The 26,772-nt window shown below is 41.8% G+C and overlaps 1 protein-coding gene and 1 long non-coding RNA gene across 3 annotated transcripts in view; one reads left to right on the top strand and one right to left on the bottom strand.

Annotated features, from left to right (window-relative positions):
* Positions 1–26,772, bottom strand: part of LOC144679930 (uncharacterized) — an 871,259-nt gene that overhangs the window by 296,474 nt on the left and 548,013 nt on the right. The gene's annotated exons all lie outside the window — the stretch shown is intronic.
* The window catches only part of LOC144679927 (ALS2 C-terminal-like protein), a 144,954-nt gene that overhangs the window by 32,251 nt on the left and 85,931 nt on the right, over positions 1–26,772 (top strand). The window contains exons 2-7 of one of the 2 annotated variants that reach the window (XM_078540901.1): positions 1,027–1,231; positions 2,336–2,441; positions 7,661–7,847; positions 9,028–9,093; positions 15,000–15,165; positions 18,080–18,208. In XM_078540901.1, the coding sequence (XP_078397027.1) occupies positions 1,091–1,231; positions 2,336–2,441; positions 7,661–7,847; positions 9,028–9,093; positions 15,000–15,165; positions 18,080–18,208 (795 nt within the window). In that variant the 5' untranslated portion in view covers positions 1,027–1,090. Of the gene's footprint in view, positions 1–1,026; positions 1,232–2,266; positions 2,442–7,660; positions 7,848–9,027; positions 9,094–14,999; positions 15,166–18,079; positions 18,209–26,772 lie in introns of both variants that reach the window. The other variant, XM_078540900.1, reaches the window with a different exon arrangement.

Raw genomic sequence — 26,772 nt, 5'->3', positions numbered from 1 at the left:
GACCTGACTCCATCCTTCCCCCCTGCCTCCTAGGATTGAAAATATGGAAGGTGGGGGCCTTTTACAAGGAGACAGGTCTGTTATGTCAGGAAGTTTTTCAATTTTACCTTCCTGCCTCCTCCTCGAAAACCTGGCCCTTGGTATTGGATAAGGTGTGATGAGTTGAATTGTCCTATGCTAAAATTACTAAAATTCTATCATTTGGTTATTTTTCTTTCTATTATATGTATGGTTAGAATTTCTAAATATGGACTGAGACCAGAGGTTTGGTAATCTTTCCAACTTAATATCTGTTGTTTGGATCCATTTGAGATGTAATTTTAAACATTAAGAGAAAGATATTTTAGATTCATAGGTAAGGCAATGTATTTGAATTGATACATTATTACACCAGTTTCAGTGTCTTCCGTTGTCTTGCTTGACTTAACTCTTGATCTCTAGCCCAACATCTCTGATCACACACTCTGCCTTTCCAACCCACCCTACCTTGCTTGACCATTGGTGACAGACCCTTCAAATCATCTTCTTCCCCACAACGTGTACAATCTCCCTTTGTCTTGCACCAACTCTCTCCTTGAAAAGCACTTCTTCAATGACACTTGACTAAACTTCCCTAATTTTCTTCTGCCTCCCACTCAAGTCTGGCCCATTCAACTGTGAAGCACCTTGAGACCTGTGTTTAAAGATGCTACATAAATGTATTATCATTTGTGGATGCACTTGTTAATTTTGAATTGCTCTCAGGCACTTAGGATCAGGATGCCATGAAATTTAGTTGGTCCTAGCTGGACAAGCAGTGGACTGAGATAATAAGTTGTGTGATGTTAGCCAGTTAAATTCCTGAGGTAACCAACACATGCCTAAGGCTTGGCTCTTGCCGATGCATGCCACGATTTAGGGATAATTTTATAAATGCCTGAAATGTTCTCAATTAAGCTCATTATGATGAATCTCATCTCTTTAGAGAAAAGGAAGGAAATAGTGCTTGATTTGAAATACTTAGGTTTTCTCTTTTTATTTAACCAGTAGGTTCTCCTGAAAACAATCTGCTGAGGAAGATGGAGATTCTGATATTCAGTTGAACCACAGAATGGACCCAAGTTGTCCAGTCCAGCAGCCTGATTCAGACACACAGCCACAGAGGACCAGATTTTCTGGAATTTGGAGTGTACCTTTCTCAAAGTCTGTATCAAACTCCAAAGAAGTCCTCAATTTAGGGACAGAGATTAAGGTAAATTGAAGAACCATACAAGACTCTATCATTTGTCCCACATCTAAAGCTATTTCTGGACACTTTCTTTAATTGAACCTAAGAGCAGGAATAGGCTACATTGTCCTTGATCTGTCTTTTTTCTAGCTGATATGATCACTCCTCATTCTTTCTAAACTCCAGGGAAAATATGCCTCATTTATGCAACTGGCCCTCAGTTGAACTCTTTAAGCCCTGGTATATTTCTGGTGAATCTGCCATGTGCTCCTTTAGATATATCTGTTCTGTGGCGGATGCTCAAAAGCTACAATATTCCAGATGGAGTTTGACCAAGGTTTTGTACAACTGAAGCATAACTTCCTCTCCTCTTGCATTCTAACTATTATGTGATAAAGGATAATATTCATTTGGCTTTTATTACATTTTGCATTTTTCTGAGTACTAACTTTTAGTGACCTCTGAACAAGGACATCTAAATTCCTCTGTTCCTCCTACTTTATCAAAATTGGACTGTGGAAATAGCTCATGCCTCAAATTCTCTCAAATTATGAAGACCCCTTGTTCCATCTTTCCCATCAAAATACCAACCCTGCCCCTTGTGTATTTGCTGATGACCATCTGCTTAACCCCACACTTCCTGTTGGGTGACATCATAAGCCTACAGTGAAATAACTTGCAGACTATAAGAAAGGGGGAACCACTAAAGTGTGTTAAAATTAACTTGATAATAAAATTACTTCCTCCATATTGATTTTCACTTACTAGAGCTGCAAGTTAGCTGATTGTGGTTGCAGTGAATGTGTCCGCTTAAAACCAATTTCATTTGACTTATATATTTTATCTCTTGTTTCGATTTTATGAATATTATTATGTTCACTGCTCCTCTGATCTTCCCTCTGTTTCTTCTAAACTTCAAAATTGCTTACCTATTTGCTCTTCCTTCTCCCTGTATCCTCATTCTTTCCCAGATCCTTAAAACAGTAGAACTTCTCAACATCTTCTATAGTTTAATGTCAAGCTGGACATCACCTCAACCTCTGTTTCTACTTTCTTCAGACAAAGTTTAGCATCATGGACCTTGGGCTTCTCCATGAAAATAGAAACTCTTCTTTGTTTTACCTAAAGGAGAAATGCCAGAGGGAAGCTGCCTACCTTTTCAAGTTGGAGCAGTCCTTCAAGAACTCACTGAATGATTTGAATACTCACATTCTAAAGCCTCTTGTCAAGGCTGGTAAGTAAGCATCAGATGTTGGGTCATCTTAAAATAATATAAGACTAAGCCAAAGAGAACCCTGTTGCCTGAGAGACTTTTCTCAGAACTCTTAGTAGTCTGCAATCTTTAAACCTACATCTGAATAGAAAAACTGTCTCCAGCATTCAGTAGATAAGATGGTTTAAGGAGGATATTGGATGAAGCTAAAGTAATGAAACATTGGGAAAAAAATTATGTTTACACTTCATAATGATGTAAGCGAACTAGGATGAAATTGGAAGAAGTTTGGGGGTTTTGTTGGTCCTTAACAAGACTGCAGCAGCAACACAAATTTTGCTTTTTGGTAAATATGTCATCTATTAAAACTTAAATTTGTAGATTTAGCAGTTAGAGTGCTACATTATATTCCTAAATTAGGATAATCTATATCACAGGATGTTCTTGCTCCATCCAACTCTCGATCTCTAGTCCAACTACTCTGATCACACACTCTGCCCTTCCAACCCTCTCCATGCCAAAGTTTCACCGTGCTCTTTTCGGACTGCACCAAAGGTACTTTACTAACTTATATTTTTATTTAGGCACAGCATTTCATAGAGGTACAAGAGAAAAAATGAATGCTGCGCCAGAGGAGGCGACATTAGGAGGGAAGGCCAATAGCATGGTCGAAGAAAGGATCTATTTCCTTTCTTTGACGGGTGGAGAATTATAAGGTTTAGGGAGAGAATTTCAAAGTGTGGCTCTTGCTGGCTGAAGGTTCAGCTGCCAGTGTTAAGACAAAGGGAGGGAGGATGCAGAAGAAGATAGAGTCAGAGGGGTGAAGAGTTCAGGTCAGGGTGTCGGGGGATATTGATGGGGGAATGCAGGAAGCAGGGGCGTTTTGTGCAAAGGTCATAAAGAGAGGATTGAGGTCCTGAATGGATTTAAACCATCTAGATGGAAATTTTAAAGTCTCGGTGTTGGGATGTGTGGGACTGAGAGAGGGTGGGAGTGGGGTTGGGTGACTGTTGGGGGGAGGGTGTGTGGGGGGGGGTGGTGTGAGTGTAGTAGCCAATATAGTACAGTGAGGACTGTAACAATATATAAATAGGACTTGATATGAGACAGGATATGAGCAGCAGAGTTTTGATTAAGCTCAAGATTCTAGAGGTTGGGAGGCTGGCTAGAACAGTGTTTGAATAGATAAGGTGACAAAAGCATGGTTAAAGGTTGCAGCATCTGATAGGTTTAAATGAAGGCAAAGACAGACAGTGTTTTAGATGGAAGTGAACAGTATTACTGAGATTGGAATTTAATTCTGCAACATTAGGTTACAATCTGGTCCAGGTCTGAAATAGTGACCAATGAAGGGGATGGAATTAATGTTTTGGATACAGATTTTGTAGTGAGGACTGGTGATAATGGTTTTGCCTTTACTAACGTTTTGCGTTAGTAAATCTTGGCTCATCAAAGACTGGATGAATGGAATGATGGATAAACAGGCAGACAACACTCTGTCTAGCCTTGGTCAGCAAGAAATCAGGGAAATACTGAATTCCTGGACTGTGTACAGAGGTCACTAGTGTCTGAAAGCAGAACTATGAGCAAAACCCTGGTCTCCTCAATCTTGAAGTGAGGTGGGTGTGAGGTAAGATTGTCTTGCTGAGGAAGTGAAGTGGCTAGTGGAAAAACATTTTGATGTCGGTCTTGCTCTATTGAACTCCATCTCTGGTGTAGGAAATTGACTGGAAACCGTGAAAGTGAAATAAGGGCATGTATTGGCAAATTTAGAACAGATGTCAGGAGGTTTATCAGAATGTCTTAGGAGGCAAAATCTTGGCGTTACTTCAGAAAAGGCTTATGTAATTAGGGAACTGTTCATTTTTTTAGATGGATCAGAACTTAAGATAGGTTTTCTACATCCGTGTGATGTTTTGAGGGGAAGCCCCATATCTAATTACATATTTATAAAGAAACTCACATAGCAATGGTCTGGACATATTCACCGAAATAGGTAGTACATTTAAACTTAGTTGTTCACTTGTGTAACCTCTGCATGTCACCCAGCCCTTCCTTTTTTCATTTCTTTTTCAACTTGGAATACAGAAGAAGCAGATTCATGACATTACATTTGAATAGCTGCATTTACTCCTATGTCGTTTGTGGTTGAGTTATATGCATTACAAGAATCTGTTGTTGCAGACAGAGGGACTGAGCATTTGGAAAATATGAGTTGATCAGAGACCACCAGTATGGATTTGTAAAGGTTAAGTTATCTCTAACAAAGTAAGTTAACTTTCTTGAGGAAGTAACTAATGTGGATAATGGAATGTCTATGGATGTCATTTATATGGACTCCAGAAGGCATTCAACAAGGTTCCATGCAGTTAACAAAAATGAGAGTGCATGGGGTTTTAGGCAGCCAATCAACTTGGAGCCAGGGGGCAGAGTAGGTATTAATGGTTATGTACTCAAATTTAGAGGGACCTGTGTTAGGACCTCAGGTTTTCACCATATTTAACAATGGCTCCATTGAAGGGATAGAGAACTATATATCCAAGTTTCTAATGACACCGAGTTAGATGGCATGGTAAATAGCATGGATAAGGGCAGAAATTTCTGTGAGTGGATTAACTGAGTAGGCAAAACTGTGGGAGATGGAGTTCAATAGAATAAGACCAATATCAAAATGTTCTTCCACTAGCCTTTCACTCCCTCAGCAAGTTGATTCCCAATTTGGCACTCATAGGGAATGACTGTCTCAACTGCCCATTTAAATTAATGGTTGGAAAATTAAGTGCAGCAGGGTCTATGCTGATTGTATTGATTTTAAGACCATAAGATCATAAGACGTGGGAGCAGAAGTAGGCCATTTGAGCCATCGACTCTGCTCTGCCATTCAGTGAGAACATGTCTGATCTGATAATCTTCAACTCCACTTTCTTGGCCTTCCCCCATAACCCTTGATTCCCTTACTGATTAAAAATCTGTCTCTCTCAGCCTTGAGTATACTTTAATGACCCAGCCTCTACAGCCCTCTGCAATAAAGCATTCCATAGATTCACTGCCCACTGAGAGAAGAAATTCCTCCTCATCTCTGTCTTAAATGGGTGATCCCTTATTCTGAGATTATGCCCTCTGGTCCTAGACTCTCTCACAAGGAGAAACAACCTCTTAGCATCTACCCTGTCAAGCCCCCTAAGAATCTTTTATGTTTCAATAACGTTGCCTTTCATTCTTCTAAACTCCAATGAGTACAGGCCCAAGCTACTCAACCTCTCCTCATATGAAAATCCCCCCAAACCCCCCAAATCAACCTAGTGAACCTTCTCTGGACTGCTTCCGATGCCAGTATATCTTTCCTTAGATAAGGCGACCAAAACAGCTCACATTCTAACTAGTGCGTTGTATAGTTTTAGCAAGATTTCCCTATTTTTATACTCCATTCCCTTTGAAATAAAGGCCAACATTCTATTTGCCTTCCCTACTACCTGCTGAATTTATATGCTAGCTTCTTGTGATTTATTCATGAGGACCCCCAAATATCTCTGTGCTATAGCTTTCTGCAGTCTTTCTCCATTTAAATAATATTCAGCTCCTCTATTCGTCCTGCGAAAGTGCATAACCTCACATTTTCCCACATTGTATTCCATCGGCCAAGTTTTTTTCCCACTCATTTAACCTATGCATATCTCTCTATACACTCTTTGTTATCCTCACCACTTGCCTTCCCACCTATTTTTGTGTCATCTGCAAACTTGGCGACCGTGCATTCACTTCCCTCATCCAAGTCATTAATACATATATTGTAAATAATTGTGGCCCCAGCACTGATCCCTGTGGCACTCCATTAGTTACAGGTTGCCATTCTGAAAACACTCCCCTTATCCCATCTCTCTGTCTTCTATTAGCCAATCCTCTATCTATGCTAATATACCACCCCCAACATCATGGGCTTGTACCTTATTAGGTAGCCTTATGTGCAGAATCTTATCGAATATCTTTTGGAAATCCAAATATATTACATCTACTGGTTCCCCTTTATGTATCCTGCTTGTTACCTCCTCATAGAATTCTAATAAATCTGTGAGGCATGATTTCCCCTTCATGAAGCCATGCTGACTCTGCTTGATTATATTATGCATTTCTAAATGCTCTGCTATTTCATCCTTTATAATAGACTCTAACATTTTCCCAATGACGGATGTTAATCTAACTGGCCTATTTTACTATCTCCCTCCCTTTTTGAATAAGGGTGTTAAATTGGCAGTTTTTCAATCCTCTTGGACTTCCCCAGAACCTAAGGATTCTTGAAAGATTACTACCAGTGCACCCACTATCTGTGTAGCTACTTCCTTTAATATCCTAGGATGCAACCTATTAGGTCCAGGGGACTTATTGGCCTTTAGCCCTGTTAGTTTCCCTAGTATTTTTATTGTATTTATTTCCTCCCCCACTTGTGCCCTTGATTATTTAGTACTTTTGGAATGCTATTGGGGCCTTCTACCATGAAGACAGATGCAAAGTATTTATTCAACCTCTCTGCCATTTCCTGGTTCCCCATTATTATTTCCCCAGCCTTATTCTCTAAGGGTCTTATATTCTTTTTGGCCTCTCTCTTCCTTTTTATATATTTAAACAAGCTTTTACTGTCCATTTTTATATTACTTGCTAGTTTACCCTCAAAGTGCATTTTCTCCCTTTTTTATGGTCATTTTTTGTTGGTTTTTAAAACTTTCCCAATCCTCTGGTTTACCATTAATCTTTGCCACATTACATGTTTGTTCTTTCAATTTGATACTATCCTTAACTTCCTTGGTTAACCGTGGTTGGTTTATTCCCTTCCTAGAATCCTTCTTCCTCACAGGGGTATATTTTCTATAACAAAAATGGAAAGGTAACAGGTCCATTGCAATACTATCCAAGGGAAAATAATGGACTTTTGGTCAATTGGAATTCTACACATTGGTATTGAATTAGTAGGGGTTTGGATCACTTATGCATTTACCTGGAATTGGCTCGGGTAGAAATTTGTCTAGGGCAAATGCACGAAGTGAGTGGTATTGAATTGTCGGTCCTATTCATTCCAGTATTCGTTCCTTCCCAGTATTCATTCCATTGACTTCAGTTGGACCAAATATTGGCTGGCCTGCACAACACCTGCTTTGTGCTGCTGCCAAGCTTTTTATTTACTTCAGTAACTCTCTCCTTTCTTTATGTACACATCAGTAAAAAGTGTCCGTGTTTCTTTTCTTCAGAAACTTCTGATCAAAAGAACCGGCCACAGCTGAAAAATGCTCTCCTGGTCTTGGAGGAGAGTTTGGAGGCTCTCTTCAATGAATCAGAAGAACATTGCCTGCATCTTGCGGATACCTTGGACACTTCGACCCAAAGGGAGCTCTACCTACTCAAAAACACACAACGGCTCAAGCGAGTTTACATTTGGTAAGTGAGCTGGCTAATGGTTTCAGGCGCCTGCAGATGAAAATCATTAACAATTTACTGCCAGTGTTTGCGATGTTCAAAACTGAACTTAATTGGTAGGGTAGCCTGGTGGTTATGATGCTGGACTTTCAACCTGGAGGTTGAGAGTTCAACTTCTAGCATGGCAAGATTGCATTCAATAAATCTGGTAATTGGTTGTTTGGCACCAGATGAATTGCCTTTTAGAGATGGGAACCTGCCACCTCCATCTGGTCTGAACTGCATATGACTTTGGTCCCATATTAAAGGTTGAATTTTTAGAACCTGATGGAGGTGGGCATGTGGGGGAAATGTGTAAATTCATGTTGTAGGCCAGTATGCGATTCTCTGGCTTATCCCACCCCCAGGCCAATTGTCTGGAGCTTAGCTGTTTGGAGGTGGCCACATGACAGCAGCAGGGAGCCAGTACTCCAGACAGGCTTCGAGGCCCTCCCTGCCTGCCTGACATCAACTGTGGCTGCAGAGCACTCTGTGGCGGGGTCCCTCTTCCACAATAGTAGCCCGGATGCTAATGGAATTTTTTATTTTAAAATTAAATTTGGAGAGCAGGCACCTCAAAATGGCACCACCCTCTCTCCCTCTACCTTCAGAACTGAAGGGCTCCTACTTTTGGCACCATAGGAAGGTTTTTCTTTAAATGTTACTTTAGGGTAAAGACTTTGCTTTCACTGGCACTCGCTTAAGAATTCTGAGGGCCAACACCTGCTCTGCTCATCAGGAACAAATTTTTCAGAGGGGCCCTTAAACAAGCCTTAGGCTCTCAATTAATGGGCAATCTGGTCAATGCTGGTTTTAGGCAGTCACCTCAGATGGAAATGCACTTACGAGTGTGTAAAGGAGCATCTAAGCTGGGTCTCTGTGCTTTAGAAGGCACAATCTTATCTGGTTTGGTTGGAAACATTATAGACTCTGTAATGGTGATCGACATGAAGAACAGGTTCAAACTTGATCAGTTCTTGAACCTATGAGATATTTTGAAATTAACACAGCATAATGGAGCAATTGTGCTCACCATTCGTCTCTCACCACTTCTCTTACTACTCTCACACTTCCCCACTAGTCTCTTTTCAGGTACTCCCTGATCTTCCAGAATCTTGCCTGTGTGTTTTCTCTCCCTTGAGTAATTGTTTCTCTGTTTCAGGTACTTCACGGCGTTCACAAACTATGTTGTTCTCTGTGGCTTTGAACACATTGCAAAACAAACAAGGTACGAGTTCAGGGGAAAACAGTATGTGTCATTGATAGAGTTAAGATGACTTCACAGTTGGAGACATGGAACATCAATTCACTCCTTAGTGTTTTCTTTCACTTTTGTGTACGAATTTGCGCTTTGAAGCTCAGGAATGAGAGTGGGGAATGGGAAACTTCTCAGTAACAATTAAGAGCAGATCAGGTGCAAAACGAATTAGACACAAAGTATCTCTCTTTCCTCCTTTTAACATACTCCTTAATACCTATTTCTTTAACCAAACTTTTAATCATCAGTCTTACGATCCCTGTAGAGACCAATAACTTTTAAGAAGATAAATTTCTCAGCGATCAACTGTACTGTAATAAACTAAGACCAACATTACACAATAGGCAATGACTACACTAAACTACAGCAAAAATGTTCCTTATTAACACAACTGAAAACCCCACATCATATTTATATGTTATTGTACATTCTTAGCAGGTAGATAACCTTGTATTTAAAATCCCAGGTGTCTCCTTTGGGGTGAAACTTTCAGTGTCCTTTTAAACAAAGTTCCCTTCACTCCATCTTCTGAGCATACTTGAATAGCCTTCTAGCAGCAAGATACACACTGCCTACTCCTTGGTCTTCAACTCTTCACAACAATCTTCATTCCTTTGAACAGGAATTCTTCCCTCACCAGCAAGGCACTTGCTGATTAACCCCAAAACAATTGCCTTCATCTGCTTTGCCTGCCAGCACCTTATTGTGGGTTTTCCTCCCCCAAACCTTTGATTTGACTGCCTCTGAGAGTCTGCAAGCAGCAAGAACAGCTGCTTTCTCCTTTGTGTTTAGCTGTTCAAGCTTGCACCTGAATTTCAGTAGGCCTTGACCTGGGCCTTGATCTGGGCCCTTGTCTACATGGCAACCAGACCACATGGGTTGGTCGCCAGGCAGAGTTCAGTACATCTTCACACCATTCCCCATTCCAGGGCATTCTGTTTTACCTTAAATTAAAAGAGTTCAAAACATAACTGCCTCATAAAGACCTGCAGTCATAACAGCCCTTATGTGGCAGGAACAAAATACCTTCTACACTGTCCCATCAAACACTCAGGTAAGGTACGGCATTGATCAGTTATGTAGTAAAGCTTCTTTCTCTATGGCGCCAGTGTGACTTTTTCCCATTTCCCACACCAGCCAGGTTGTAGCTTGGAGCAACCATCTCTCTTCTTTATCTGTATAACTATGCATATATGTTTTGCTTGAAGGATGGAGTTTCCCTAACCGCTGCAGTAACACAAAACTCTGCATTCATGCTGATGTATTTTCAGGTTTGACACAAACAACTGGAGGGTTTGCTCCAGCTCTAGTGTTTTTATTTTGATTACAATATGTTTTAATGGTTGGAGCTTCTCGTTTATACAATGTGAAGATGATAATAAGGAGGTAGTCATCTGCTTTGTCCCCTTGCACACCTTTATTGAGACCACATATCTGTGATCAAAGAACTCTCCTATCTTAAATTATGGAAACTTTTTGTTTGGATGAAGTTTGGTGATGAGAGTTCATATGCATGACTTTTAGTGTATACAATGGCACATTGTGGTGCTTTGTAAACTAGGTAAACATAAAAATGGAGTTTAACAGCTATGGTAATGTACTGTGCTAGTAATCCTAGATTAATAATCCAGAGAATGAGTGTTCAAATTCATGGTAGTTTGGTCATTCGAATTTATTTTTAAAATAAAAATCTAGAAATAGAGAATAGGTATTGGTAACAATGATCATGAAGCTATTGGATTGTCACACAAACCAACTGGTACACTATTGTCCTTTGAGAAGGAAATCTGTTATTCTTACCATGGTTGATTGTTAACAGCCTGTTGAAGGGTCCTGGTAATCAACTCAGTTATATCAAACTGATGCATAAAGGCAGCGGTTCAAAACAAAACACTGTCACCATCCTCTTGATGCAACTCGGGATGGACTATAAATGCTGGTCTTATTGTAAAAAAAAATCATCTTTTAGTTATGTAATCAGACAATTTGAAATGACAACAAATACTACTGGTGGTTTTAATTCACTGGGTTGAGTAGAATATCCAGTCACTATGAGAATAAGACAAATGCCTGCCTTTAAGCTATAATACGAGAAACTGTGCATTTATTTTCTGTCAATTTTTTTCTCTATCAATTCCAGTGTCTACATTTGCATGGGGGATAAGCAGGTAGAAAGCATAACCTGTTAGAACTGGTAAAGTGGAACAAGCTCCTGTGGGCCAAGAATCTGGTAGAAGAAAAAGCAGGATGGCATTACCCTCAGGCCCCTTCACTACTCATCTCTTGCTAAACATTGTGTCTTCTATTCCTTAATTTCCCCATTATTCTTCCCATTGTCTTATAGCTTAGCTGCTCTTTTATTTGTTGTGTGTGTGTTTGTGGTTGTGGTGTTTTCCCCACCCATTATTTTGTTTATTTTTAAATACTGTTTCATTCTATTCCATGTCTTATAGTTCTCTCAAAGGGCCACCGCCCAAAAAAGCTTTCTCCACAGAAGCTGCCTGGCCTGTCAAGTGTTTTTTTAAAGCTTTTTTTAGTTTCACCCTCGACCATCTATCTCAGTAGCCTCCTCCGGGCCTGTTGTGGATCGCTGATTTCCTTAGCAACATTGGGGCTGTGATTTCAGCTATCTGGGCCCTAAGCTCTAGAATTCCCTCTCCAAGCTCTTCCACATTGCTACCATTCTCTCCGCTTTTTAAGATGATGCTTAAAACCTATCTCTTTGACCACACTTTTAATCACTTGTCCTAATATCTCCTTAAGTAACAGTAACAAATTTTGTTTGATAATACTCCTACAAAGTGCCTTGGGACATCTTTTAATACTGAAGTTGGAAGAGCTTTGGAATAGTTGAGTCTTACAACATCTTGATTTTAAAATCATCCTTGTTTTCAAATCCGTCCATGGCCTTGCCCTTCCCTATCTCTCCAAACCCACAACCCTCTCTGATACCTATGTTCTTCTAGTTCTGGCCTCTTATGCATTCCCAATCATAATTGCACCACCATTGGTGGCCATGTCATCAGTTGCCTAGGCCCCAAGCTCTGAAATTCCCTCCCTATACCTCTTCACCTCTCCACCTCACTTTCCTCCTTTTAAGACACTTCTTAAAACCTACCACTTTGACCAAGCTTTTGGTCACCTGACCTAATATCTCCTTATGTGCCTTGTTATTATACTACTTTTTTATAATGCTCCTGTGAAGTGCCTTAGAACTTTTGATTGCATTAAAAGCACTATATAAACTGTTGTTGTGGTAACCAAGGTGGATATGATAGGCTAGCAGATATCATTTATTTTATTCATTCATGGAATGTGTGTTTTGCTGGCTAGGCCAGCATTTATTGCCCATCCCTAATTGCCCTTGTTCAGAGGGCACTTAAGAGTCAACCATGTTGCTGTGGGTATGGAGTCACATGTAGGCCAGACCAGGTAAGGATGGCAGATTTTCTTCCCTAAAGGACATTAGTGAACCAGATAGGTTTTTACAACGATCGACAATGGTTTCAAGGTCAGCATTAGATGTTTAACTCCAGGTTTTTTTTTATTGAATTCAAATTCCACCACCTGCCGTGGTGGGATTCGAACCAGGGTCCCCAGAGCATTACCCTGGGTCTCTAGTCCAGCGACAATACTGGACTAATGAATCTGGATTTGAAATATCTAATGACCTCTGGTTCAGGAAAGTACAGTTGAAACCCATGATCAGCCATGATCGTATTGAATGGCGGAGCACACTCAGTGGGCCATGTGGTCTACTCCTGCTCCTATTTCTTATGTTCTTGTACCAGGCTAAACAATGGAGTAGCAGCGTTGGATGAGGATAGGATACTTGCTGGGTCAAAGGCCATGGAGAGGTAAGGGACGATGAGGTGGAATGATGCACCATAGTTACAGGCACCAGAAAATATTCTTGTGCGACAATGGTTAGGGTAATTGTAGTACTTGATTTAAACTGGCCTGCAGGAGAAATATACATAGAACTGCACCACAATGAGATCCAACAGCTTCATGATAGAAGGGAAAGGAAAATTGTCGAGGAGTGTTGCATATCAAAGGTTGATTTGTGATGCCGCAAGAACAACACTTCCTCACCTCAGTTTCCTCTCTTACCCACACAATCTGTAAATTTAGCAAACAAAGATATGGTCAGCATTTAGCAAGGTCAGTGGAGCAGGAAATCTAATGTAACTACTTTTCTGTCAACACCTAAGAGCTCAAAGGAGAATTCCAATTTATATTGGCTTTGCGGTTTTTTTTCACGTTGAGTCCTGCAGAAGTTCAAAAGAGAAGTCTGTCAACATGCCTGATAAACTAAAACTACACACAATTGGTTTGACCAGTTCCTTATCAGGCACCTTGCTGAATAGGCTGGAACTCCGCAGAATTAATATAGCAGTCAGGGCTACATTGTGATACAGCAACCACAAATATAACTACAGAATATACCCCACCCACTTTTGAATCAGGAGGAAGAGCTGACCAGAGCAGGAGAGCTATGGGAGGTATGAGCAGCATTACAGCTAATCTCTTGGTTATGGAAGAGAAAATCCTTGTACTAATATAGCGCTTCTTCATGTCCTTAGGATGTGCTAAGGTGCTTTACAATCACGGAATTATCTTTTTGAATGAATAAATACCATCTGCTTCCACCATCTCCCTAGGCAGCCTGTTATAAAGATTGACCACTTGCTCACTGAATTAACGTTTTCACAGATTAGTTTTGAATTTACCCCCTACAAGTGCAAATGGTTCTACACTGGTTCTACAGTTCTGAAGAAGGTGAAGGATTGTTATGGTCTATATTGTCTAGTCCCTCCAGAATTCTAAGGACACCAATTATATCCCTCTCTCAATTTTCTCTTTTCCAGTGAGAACATGCTCAGTTCTGCATGTTCTGTTCTGTACCCTTTCACTAGCTGGGGGTGACTACATTTTTATTTAAAAATATTAGTTTTGCAAAGAAATCTATTCTGTTAGGTTTTAATGGATCAACACTATCTACTTTCACCATCTTCCCCTGGGAGTCTGCTCCATATTTGACAACTGGCCCAAATAAATAATGTTGGTATTCCTTCCTGGTCTCTGTCTCCCGTGTAAGCGTAGGATGAAAGGGCTTTGGGTTGTGGTAAATTGTCTGGGGTCACCTTTGCACTGATGCTTTTCCCCAGCAGTCTCAGTCACCAATAGGTAGAGGGTGGGGAGCAGCAAAAGGAGGAAAATGCTTATTAACAAGTAGCATTTCCCCGTATCTCAGGAAGGATGTGCTGGCCCTGGAGACGGTCCAGAAGAGGTTCACGAGAACGATCCCAGGAATGAAAGGCTTAACATATGAGAAACGTTTGCGGACTCTGGGTCTATACTCGATGGAGTTTAGAATGATGAGGGGGGATCTGATTGAAACTTACAGAATACTGAAAGGCCTGGATAGAGTGGACGTGAGAAAGATGTTTCCATTAGTAGGAGAGACTAGGATCCCGAGGGCACAGCCTCAGAGTAAAGGGAAGACCTTTTTAGAACAGTGATGAGGAGAAACTTCTTTAGCTAGAGAGTGGTGAATCTATGGAATTCATTGCCACAGAAGGCTGTGGAGGCCAGGTCATTGAGTGTATTTAAGACTGAGATAAATAGGTTCTTGATTGATAAGGGGATCAAAGGTTACGGGGAGAAGGCTGGAGAATGGGGTTGAGAAACTTATCAGCCATGATTGAATGGCAGAGCAGACTCGATGGGCCGAATGGCCTAATTTCTGCTCCTATGTCTTATGGTCTTATGGTCATTCTGATTTTGATTGTAAATGTGGATTAATAAGGCATTGGAAGGTCGGTAATCCTTGATGTATTTTTTCCTTCCTCCAATCATTAAAATAAATGCAGTGACTATTGGAAGAAGAATAAGAAAACTTTGAAGGGATTTCCCATTGATTTATGCTCAAACACCTCACTTGCTGTGAGCCTGCACCAAGCCTTCCAACAGCCCATAAGTCTACAGATCCAGAAGTACATCGACGTTCTCCGGAAACTCAGCTGGGGATTGAAAAAGGTGGGTTGCGTTGCAGTGTGACTTTGATCAACAAAGTCAACTCAGAAGTATATCACGTATAAGGAATTGCCATGGATAAACACAGAGCTTCTGAAATTCCTCATGGGGCTCTTTGAGGTTATGGCAGGACGGCAAAAATATTGTGGAGAAGTGGCTTTTCCGGGGATTCCTCTGGATACCAAGAGAATCCCCGTAAGTCATAATGAGCATGATTCTCATTTCACGTATGTAATGGACCAACCCTGCACCTTCACTGCTATGGCACAGAAGCCAATGGATTAAATGCACTCCATCCTTAGAGTACAGAATTCCTAGGGACTGAACCCAGCTCCTTCATTATTCCTTAATAGCTTTTCAATGGACTAAACTCTTTTCATTATTATATAATTCCAACTGACCGATCTCTTTCCTTCCTGGATTTATAGAACCCATTGAACTAAATATTCCCTTTTATTATTACAGCATATGAATGGACCAAGCCACTTAATATTTGGAAATGAAATGAGAGTTCATTGGAACAGGAAGAGGCCTTTAAGTTCAATAAGCCTATCCCTTTTCAACTGACCTTGGCTCTATCTGTATTTTTTAATCAAAACTGCCTTTTGAAGAAAATTTACCTTCCATTAAATAGAATCTCAGTAAGCAACTGACCAAGACTCCTTTGAAAGCACCTTCAAAACCCATGACCTCTACCCCCTAGAAGGACAAGGGCAACAAACGAATGGGAACACCACCACCTGCAAGTTCCCCTCCACGCCACACACTATCCTGTCTTGGAACTATATCACTGTTCCTTCACTGTCACTGGGTCAAAATCCCTCCCTGGCTGCACTGTAGATGTACCTACACCACATTGACTGCAACAGTCCAAGAAGATGGCTCACCACCACCCTCTCAAGGGCAGTTAGGGATGGGCAATAATTCTGGCCTAGCCAGCAACGACCACATCCCATGAAAGAATGAAACAAAATTGACACTATTCACTCCCAAAAGCTAGAACTACAATGCCATTGAGGCCGATTGCATGCTCCCTTGGAAATCACATGTCCTCAGTTGATAAGTATTCATTTGATATGTAGTTCAGCAGCACCTTTTAGATGTTAAGATGTATTTCTGTAGAAATTCACCTTGATTGTGTTTAGCATGACCTATCTAAGATGGACTGTAATACAAGGGTGCAAGAAACAGTTGTTTAACATTGTCCGGGTGTAAGTCACTTCACTTGTAGATGTTGTTAAAAGCCAAATGGAAAATAAATAGTGTTATATTATTTGCATATCAATTACATACATTTTATGGCTACCTCTTTCCAGCTTTTGAATGTATCAGGAGATGAAATGCTGCTGAATTATATTGTTATAGAGTTGATCTTTAGACAACTTTCCTTAGTGGACACATTTAACTTTATTTGCAAGACAGCAACAGCAACTACACGTGTGCATCAAACTCCATAACTAAAGAAGAACTCTCCTGTAGAGGTTCCCCGCGTTGTTAATGCATTGGTTTACACAGATCATATGATCTTACAATACAGGATTATTCTTAAAGCTACAGTCCTACATTTCCCAAAACTATAATTACTACATATATGTACTTGGTTGCAAGTAGCTTTAGGCAAACAGTGAAATCCAGATGAGCGTTGAAATCTGACCACTTCAGCATTGCACTTTCCATAGAACCACAGCCAGTGAGGCAGACTTTTTAAAGCTCTTGGGAAGACCAGAAGCTCATTTTTCCATGTTTTTGATGTTGAGAGAGATGGACAACTTTCCTGTCTGTACTTTGACATTAAAAACTTGAGCAGAAGTTTGGAACCACCTCCAGCACATCACAGTGCAAGTGTGTTGGTAAACATGAGCAGAACTCCTGTTGCTCCTGGTCGGAGTGTGACTAGGAGTTGGCAGTTTTACTTGGATCTGCTGACCTTGAGTAGGTTCCAGTCTCAAACTGGAGGTGTTATATAAATTCATTGTTAGCCTGGTATAACTCAGTGTTCTTCATAACCTGTACAGAGTTAAATTTTACAACAATAAAATGTACTAATAATCGGGAGGCCTGGACTGATAATCAACACGAGAGAAGTGACCAATTTCAGTTGAATATTTTTGCTTGACTGATCTGCTGTCTCCCAAACATGCTAAGAAATAATTACCACAACAAATCTTTTGTCCTAATTATTATTCATCTTTGTTGACAAGTTTAATAAAGTCTATGGCAGTATGACCTTAATTTGGAAAGTACTGCTTGATGTTAGAGGATGAACACTTGCTGCTAAATACCCCTGCCTTTGAAAGGAACAGTGACCAGAAGTAATGAAAACAAAATGCTGGAAATACTCAGCGAGTCTGGGTGCATCTGTAGATTTCGAAACAGAGTTAATGTTTCAGGTCAAGGTCAACGTTTCTTCAGAATAGTGACTTAAAGGATTGTTTCACAGACTGTGCTTTAGGTTCCCTGGATCACTATTTAAATAAGTCCTTACGCCTCGATCTTGTCTTCATCAAACATCTCCAGGTGAAACACCTCAGCTTCATGCCCCCTAATACTAATTCTGAATCTCCAGCACTTCATTGAAAGCCTACACCATGGCACTTGGACATAGCCAAAGTTAGAATCACAAAATGTTTGGCCAATCATACTAAACATGTAGGCTGCCTGAATTAGCTTATCAACTTAGTTCCAATCCCCTGCCTTCTAGCCATAATTTTACGACTATTTTTCAAATATTTATCCACTCCTATTTTAAAACCTCTCCTGTGGATTCTGCTGCTGCAAGACGAGAACAAGATTGGTTCCTGGGGTAAAGATGAGACTGGTGGTGTTTTACATATGGTGATATCACAGTGTGGAGGGGATTAGTAAGTTAAAAGTTCAGTTTAATATTTTAGGAGCTTTTCCTCTTTGCCATTTCCAGAATCCAGAGACAAAATCCATTACTGATGCACTTGCGAATGTTATAGATCTGGACAAATGGATCCGACAGACACTGGATGTGGCAGCTCTGACCAAGACCCTCTGGAACTCCCTTGGAAGCAAATTAACAGTGAGTGGGAATCAGGCTATGTTTAATGCTGTTCTCATTATTGTTACTTCTTTCTTTTCTCAATTATCATATTTAATTCAGAAACCGTTAATTCATGCTACTTGAAATGGGCCTAATAATAATAGCCAAATCACTTTGGGTTTTTAGAAGCATATGTCAACCTTGGCACAGTGGTAGTATTCTCACCATTATAATGAAGCTTGAAACTGGAATCCACATGCAACTTGAGACTTGGGCCTGGATTTTCACTACCTGGACCTTTAAAAATGGTAGACGGGATCTGGATTTGGAAGTCCTGCCCCCATTTCTGATAGATCCCCTTTTCACTGGTGGGGGAAAGGGTGTGGGCTGTGACTGACATGAGGGAAACCCAAACCCAGCATGGTTATTTGAACTTGGTGCTGAGTTCAAACAGACCCCATTTCCATTGCAGCAAGGACCTTAACCCACAGTGTGGGGATTTTTGGAATTAAGAATTTTCAGAGTAGTCATAAATGCTCTTGAAGGGCAGATAAGGGCTGTAAAATTGTCAAGCTATTTAAATCCCCAACCTTGTTAAAAAGGGTTTATAAGTAGGCTACCTGTGTCAGTGAGAGTTGAAGAAAATCTGTTCTTGCAGTTACAATAGCTGTTTGTTGACATTACCCCATGGGCTATCATTATGTCATTATTAATGCTTGGCTAATTTCCACGACCTATTGTTATCTCAGGGGATTCTAAGTTCATAGTTTGATTGACAGATCAAAGAGGTTATTAAAGGATTTGCTGTCTTTGAGGAATTATGAATACATTCAGTATAAGGGATAAATACTTGAGAGGATTTAAATGTTTTGAATGGGCTTTCATGAATGAGAGTGTTTAAAACTATAGTAAAGGCTGTAATTGATATTTAGATCTCATTTTATTTCATTGCAACATGGCTCCTGAGATCTGCCCATGCTGGATACTGGATGAGTTGGCATGGAGCGTGTAGGGCAAAGGGTGGTGGGTGAGATGGCATTAAATTGTCATGGGGAGTATAAGGGACCATGGGCATTGGCATGAGTTGGCAATAATTTTGCATGGGGGTAGGTGCAGGGCATGGGTTGGCATGGAGGATATTAGGGGCCACTGGGGGGCAAGGGTTGGTATTTATGGGGCATGGGGAATGGGTGAGGGTTTTGAGGACTCGAGGGCCTAACATTTAACAAAACAACTCGGATGAAGTCCCAGAGAACTAAGAAGGCCTTTTAAACAACCTGGCTCAACATTCAGCAGCTCCTGTGGCTGCCTCCAATTTGCACACAGGGGCAGTGGGCCTGACTCCGTCCTGCACCCATTCCGTGGAACGACGATCCCGCCATTCGGGTGAGTATCTCCTGAGGTGAAAATTTCCAGACTCCCAGTACCTGACTCAGGAGTGAAAATGGAGGCCTTGATCGTGTAATCTATGCTGACACAGTATTGAGGGGTTGTATAGCCAGAGACACCATTTTTCAAATGAGATGTTGAACTGAGGCCCCAACCCCCATCAGGTGGATGTATAAGATCCCCTTCATTTTTACTCATCTGTTGTGTGGAAGCACTTTCTCAAACAATTAATGTAAATCTGGCCCATTTCACACAATATTGTTGATCCTTCAAAGGCAGACTTGTCCAACCTTTTTGCATGGGGGGCCACATTTCAATTTTTCCTCATACTCTGGGGTCCAATTGGCAAATTTCAGAAAGCTAAGGTTTGGCACAACATTAAACATGAATTTTTAAAAAATGCTGATGTCTGGAAAGCAACAACTTGCTGAGCAAAAAAGCACCACAACAATAAATTGATTATTTATTGCTCATTTTTTGTTTTAAATTAAGATGATCATTCAAGTGTGAAAGGGTGAGAGTGCATGTGTCTAGTTCATTCATAGTCTCAGGGTACTCACTTTCACATCTTCACCATTGAGAATGGGTGAGAGTGCCTTTTGGTGTGTGGGGGTGAGGGTGAATGAGAACAATGAGACTGGGAGTGAGCCAGACACAATCTCCCCTTCTTCTCACACCCCCACTCTCTCTCTCTCTCTCTCTCTCTCTCTCTCTCACACACACACACACACACACACACACACACACACACACACCCCACATGTTACACACTATACGCACATGCACACGCTCACCCACCCACCCTCCCTCACTCAACTCGGCCTCCCTCACTCAACCCGCTCTCCCCCATACACTCACCCATTCACTCTCTCTCTCACACTCAACCATCTGCCCTCTCTCACCCACTCATCCACCCATCCTCACTCATTGCAGGGAATGCGGTGTTGTAGTGGTATTGTCACTGGACTGGTAACCCAGAGACCAGGGTAATGCTCTGGGGACCCAGATTCAAATCCCACCATGGCAGATGGCATAATTTGAATTCAATAAAAACTTGGAATTAAAAATCAAATTAAAAGTCATTGTCGTAAAAACCCATCTGGTTCACTAATGTCCTTTAGAGAAGGAAATCTGCCATCCTCACCTGGTCTGGCCTACATGTGACTCCAGACCAGAGGAATGTGGTTGACTCTTAAATGCCCAAGGGCAATTGGGGATGGGCAATCCCCAATGCTGGCCTAGCCAGCGACACCCATATTCCATAGACCCACTCAGCCTCACTCCCTCTCTCCCTCACCTTCCGGTAGTGGGGACAGCTGACCTGTGAGGGAAGCCTTTACTTGGCAGGAGTGACATCACAGGGAAACTGTAAGCTTATTGGTTGGTGAGAAGCTGCTGTTAGGGAGTGTGTTCAGATAGAAAAACATCATTTATAAAGAAGTAGCTACTTGGATTTCAGTAAGGAACATTAGCAATAAGGAAGTAAAGTTAAATCAAGTCAAAGCAAAATAAAGTAAACCAAAGTAAGATAAAGTTAGCATAGGTGTAGTAAATTTAAGTTACTAGTAATTTATTCTATTCATTCTACTTACTCTAAGGGCAGAATCTTCTGTTCGGCGAGTGGGGTTGGGGCCCACTCGTGACGCATAAAATGATGCAGGGTGACATCGGGCGTGTGTCCCGACATCAACCCTCGTCATTTAGATTTTCGGTTTGGCTGCGCGCCCGCCGAACTGTCAAAGGCCTATTAAGGCCATTAAAAAGTAATTAACATGATTAATGGATCTGCCCGTCCAACCTTAAGATTGGCGGGCAGGCCGGGAGCCCAGCCGGGCAACAGAAAAAACATGAAACGCCATTTACGGGCGGGATGAGGTTTCAGGAGGGTATTAAAATTTTTATAAAATGTTTAAATAAAAGAAATTGACATGTCCCAGCTTGTGTGACAGTGGCACATGAGTAGACATGTCAGTAATGTTTTTCCCCTTCTTTATTGAAACTGAACCGATCTTCCTGAGGCAGCACTTTGCTCAGGGAATCACCCCCGCCCTCACAGGGAGTGCAGAGCTGGGTGGGCCTTAATTGGCCTGCACAGTCCCGCACAACCCCCCCGACGGGAGGGAAGATCCTGCCCTAAGTGTAATAAATAGTTTTTAGAGTTACGGAATGGCAGGTCAGCTTGGCCAAGTAGAGTGTACATCCTGTGGTGTGTGTGAAGTCATGGACGTGCCATGTGTTCCTGAAAAGCACATCTGTAGGTAGTGTCACCAGCTGCGCAAGCTTGAGCTCCAGATTTCAGAACTTAAGCGGATCTAGAGTCACTGTTGTGTATCCATGAGGCAGAGGACTATGTGGATAGCACGTTTAGGGAGGTGGTCACACCGCAGGTCAGAAGTGTACAGCCAGGGAAGGAATGGGTGACTGCCAGACAGTCAATGAATGATGTCAAAAAGACAAAGTTAAGAGCACTCTACCTGAATGCGCATGGCATTCACAATAAGGTAGATGATCTAAAGGCACAAATAGAGGTAAATGGGTATGATGTAATTGCCATTATGGAAACATGGCTGCATGGTGACCAAGAGTTAGGACCAAGATGAGGAGAAATTTATTTACTCAGGGGGTTGTGAATCTTTGGAATTTTCTACCCAAGAGGGCCGGGGAAGCTTAGTCAATGAGTATGTTTAAAGTAGAGATTGATAGATTTCTGACTAACAGTAATGTAAAAGGTTTTGGGTATAGTGTGGGTAAAAGGCATTGAACTGTTTGATCAGTCATGATCGTATTGCTGGCTCGATGGGCAGAATGGCCTTCTGTTCCTATGTTCCACCCACCCTGACTCAAGGGTGAGGCGAGAGTGACTGCCCTTGATGTCAAGGCCGCATTTGACAGAGTGTGGCATCAAGGAACCCTAGCAAAACTGGAGTCAATGGGAAACAGGGGGAAAACTCTCTGCTGGCTGGAGTCATACCTAGCACAAAGGAAGATGGTTGCGATGTGGAGGTCAGTCATCTCAGCTCCAGGACATCACTGCAGGAGTTCTTCAGGGTAGTGTCCTCGGCCCAACCATCTTCAGCTGCTTCGTCAATGACCTTCCTTCCATCATAAGTTCAGGAGTGGGGATGTTTGCTGGTGATTTCACAATGTTCAGCATCATTTACGACTTCTCAGACACTGAAGCAGTCCATGTCCAAATGAAGCAAGACGTGGACAATATCCAGGCTTGGGCTGACAAGTGGCAAGTAACATTCGAGCCACACAAGTGTCAGGCAATGACCATCTCCAACAAGAGAGAATCTAACCATCGCCCCTTTATGTTCAATGACATTACCGTCACTGAATCCCCCACTATATCAACATCCTGGGGTTTACCATTGACCAGAAACTGAACTGGACTCGCCATATAAATACTGTGGTTACAACAGCAGGTCAGAGGCTAGAAATCCTGCGACGAGTAACTCACCTCCTGACTCCCCAAATCCTATCCACCATCTACAAGGCACAAGTCAGGAGTGTGATGGAATACAGCCCACTTGCCTGAATGAATGCAGCTCTGACATTATTCAAAAACCTGGACACCATCCAGGACAAAGCAGCCCACTTGATTGGCACTACATCCACAAACACTCACTCCCTTCAGCACCGACACACAGTAGCAGCAGTGTGTACAGTCTACAAGATGCACTGCAGGAATTCACCAAGACTCCTTCGACAGCACCTTCAAAACCCATGACCACTACCATCTAGGAGGACAAGGGCAGCAGATAGATGGGAACACCACCACCTGGATGTTCCCCTCCAAGTCACTCACCATCCTGACTTGGAAATATATCGCCGTTCCTTCACTGTCACTGGGTCAAAATCCTGGAACTCCCTTCCTAACAGCACTGTGGGTGTACCTACACCACATGGACTGCAGTGGTTCAAGAAGGCAGCTCACCATCACCTTCTCAAGGGCAATTGGGGATGGACAATAAATGCTGGCCCAGCCAGCGAAGCCCACATCCCATGAATGAATAAAAAAAACCCACCCTCACTCAATCACCCATATATACTCACCCACACTGACCCACTTACTTACCCTCACTTACCAAATTGGCTGCGGGTGGTATGAGCGGAAGTGAGGCCTGCAGTCTAGTCGCACTTTGAACATGGGTCCCTGCCCAGGAAAATGCTGAGAGCTGGATGAATGTGCGGAGGAACTGGGGGAGCATGGGGAGCAGTTGGGGGAACGTGGGATGGAACCGGGCCAAAGCACTGTAAGCTGAGGGCCAAAGCCCTGTAAGCCAAGGGGGTAAGCATGGCGATCAGGGGCCCCGTGTGCTCTAGAGTTCCCAGTGTTCGCTGTTTGCTGTCCCAATCACATCCTGGTTCTCTTCCATGTTTGCCGCTGATAAGCTCACTATTGAACCTATCAGCAGCAAATGTGGGAGAGAAACAGGTGTGACTGAAGGAGCGCTCCCTGCAGAAATCTCCAAACTCACTGACCCGCCCTACCAGCATTTTCAACAAATGCTCCAGGGGCCACATGGAGGGGCTTCACAGACCACAATGTGGCCCGGTTTGGACAAGCCTGTTTAAAGGAGATTGAAACACCAAAGAGGAAGTTTTGATATTTTTTCGAAACAATTTCTTTGCTGGGGTATAAGATCCTTTGATTGCTGCCAGCATTTTGGGTTAGGCACCAGGATGATGAAATAAACTAATCCCTGCTCACTTGGATGCCAGCCAAGACTGGGGGCTTTAAGCTTTGCTGAGTTGTTTACCACATCCTGTTCTCTGAATAATTAACTTGCTGTATGCAATTAAAAAAAACCTCGGTGGGTTATTTTATTTATTGGTAATTCAATGCGGTATCCCATTTTCTGGTCACAAGTTCAGACTTGAGCTGGTCTTGGCCTGTGCGGTTAGGCATTGCACAATTGAGTTAATGGGGAAGTTGCTTCCAGGGGAGGGGATGGAAAGAAGAGAAACTGAAGGTGGCAGATAATATTCTAGTGTTCATTGTCTCTTAATGATTGGAATAGCTGGGATTTAACTGCTACATATGACACACAGAATCCTAGAATGATATTTGGCCAATAGCTCTTTTAAGAACTATCCAATTAGTCCCATGTTCCTGCTTGTTCCATGCGGTAATTATGGTTTTATTTGATGTGTAATATACCTTTAAGAAGAATGCTTGTGATGAAAGATCACATGATCTTTGGTACCCAATAGAGATTAGCGGGGGCTACCTCAGTGGTTAGTCATGTCGAGGTAGAGTTTGAAGTGGAAGCACAAGTGTAGTTGCTGTTGAGTACCTTTGTAAATAAACCAAAAGTTTCCACCTAAGAAGTGTCTGCTGATCAACTCTATCAGTGGTAACAACTTAGCCACCCGTAAAACAAACTGGCGATGAGGATAAAACAAGTTCAACTGAAGAAATCAAGTGAAACAAAATCGGCACTGTACCTTCCCCAGTGATTGTAAGTAGCAAGCTCCATTAGAATCGAAGAAGTGATCCCTTCTTAAAATGCCGCACTTTGGGAGAATTGATCCTTTTGAACCTGCCACAGACGATTGGTCTCATTACATAGAACGCCTCACGTTCTTTTTTCAAGTGAACGAGATCACGGGGGAAGAGAAAAGGTGAGCGAACTTCTTAAGTACGTGCGGGAGCAAAACCTACAGTTTGATTCGAAGTTTGACGGCACCCAGTGCCACAGATCCGAAACATTTCGATGAATTAGTGGACCTTGTGTCGGATCATTTTTCAAGCCAAGCCCTCAGTCATGATACAGAGGTTCAGGTTTAATTTGTGATATAGAGCCCCGGGTGAGACAATTGCATGCTACGCGGCAAATGTCAAGCAGCTAAAGGAACATTGTGGGTTCGGTATGACTCTAAACAACATGCTCAGAGATTGTTTAGTGTGTGGTGTGAGAAGACACTGCTCAGATAAGATTATTGTTCAAAATGAATCTGGATTTCAAGAAGGTGCTGGAGATAGCGCTGGCCATGGAAGGCGCAGTAAGAGATTCAAAAGCAATACAGGGTGCGCAAAATGGTACCGTCCTCCACATCAGGCAGGGAACTCCAGCTGAAAAGGGCGCGAAAATGCAAGTTTCTGCCGAGAAGCGGGAAACAGCCCCCGCTAGCCGAAGAATAAAGAAAAATAACTTAGCAGCGAAATTGAAGAATAATTTTAATAGAGGTGGAAACAAGCAGTCTTTTAGCGATTGGTAGTTTAAAAAAATCAAATGCTACTATTGTCATAGAAATGGACATATAATGAGGCAATGCAAGGAAAGATTCAAGCAGGCTTGTAAACAAAAGAAGAAGCCCAATTAAATCTACAATGTAGAAGAGCCTGAAACAAAAAAATCAGACATTTACTCATTGTTTAACCGAAAGTTGGAATGACAAAACCAATATTTATCATAGTGAAATTAAATGGCAAACCTGTTAGAATGGAAGTGGACACTGGAGCTTCCACTACAGTAATTGGGGAACATACCTTCAGATATCTGAATAATGGTGAACATCAATTAAGTTTAGAACAAAAAGCTGCAATGCTCAAAACATATACGGGTGAAGACATTCAAGTGAAAGGCAAAAGCAAAGTAACTGTCCATTATGGAAGCCAATTAATAAAGCTACCAGTGTTGCTGTTGAGAGGCAGGGGACCAAGCCTTCTAGGGCGAAATTGGCCAAGGGAAATCAACCTTGATTGGCCACTGAGATCCCAAAAGGAAGCTGGAAGTGTTCCTGTTTTGAAAAAGGAGTAAGGACTCAACAATCTGAAGAAATGCGGGCTGTCTTTAGCCAAAACCTGGAAGAACAGCAGAAGAAACTCAAAGAGACCCTGCTAGATGACAGAGTTTGAGACGAGGTCAGTAATCTTCGCAAGGACAAAGAAAACCTGTTAAAAGACCTTCACATACTACAAGATTCCCTCAGGTCAAAGATTGCACCTCTGGAAAAGTATGAAGAGAAACAGAATGGATTCAGCACTTCTCTGAACAAACTGAAAAATGAGTTGCCAGAGAAGACACAACAATGTTCAATTTTTCAGGAGGCAGCAAACAAATACAAAAAAGAGACAGAAGAGTTGAAGAATCAGTTAAATGAAGCCAAAGAGGCTTTGGAAGCAAAAGTCAAAAAATTTTCAAGAAGCCGACAGATAATGAAATTTTGGGAGACTCGGCCACTGAGCTCAGACAAGTTGAGTT

This window comes from Cetorhinus maximus, chromosome 4 (assembly GCF_964194155.1).
Source record: "Cetorhinus maximus chromosome 4, sCetMax3.hap1.1, whole genome shotgun sequence".
NCBI classification, from domain to species: Eukaryota; Metazoa; Chordata; class Chondrichthyes; order Lamniformes; family Cetorhinidae; genus Cetorhinus; species Cetorhinus maximus.
The sequence above is the reverse complement of the archived record's forward strand: the minus strand, read 5'-3'. Positions and strand labels throughout refer to the sequence as shown.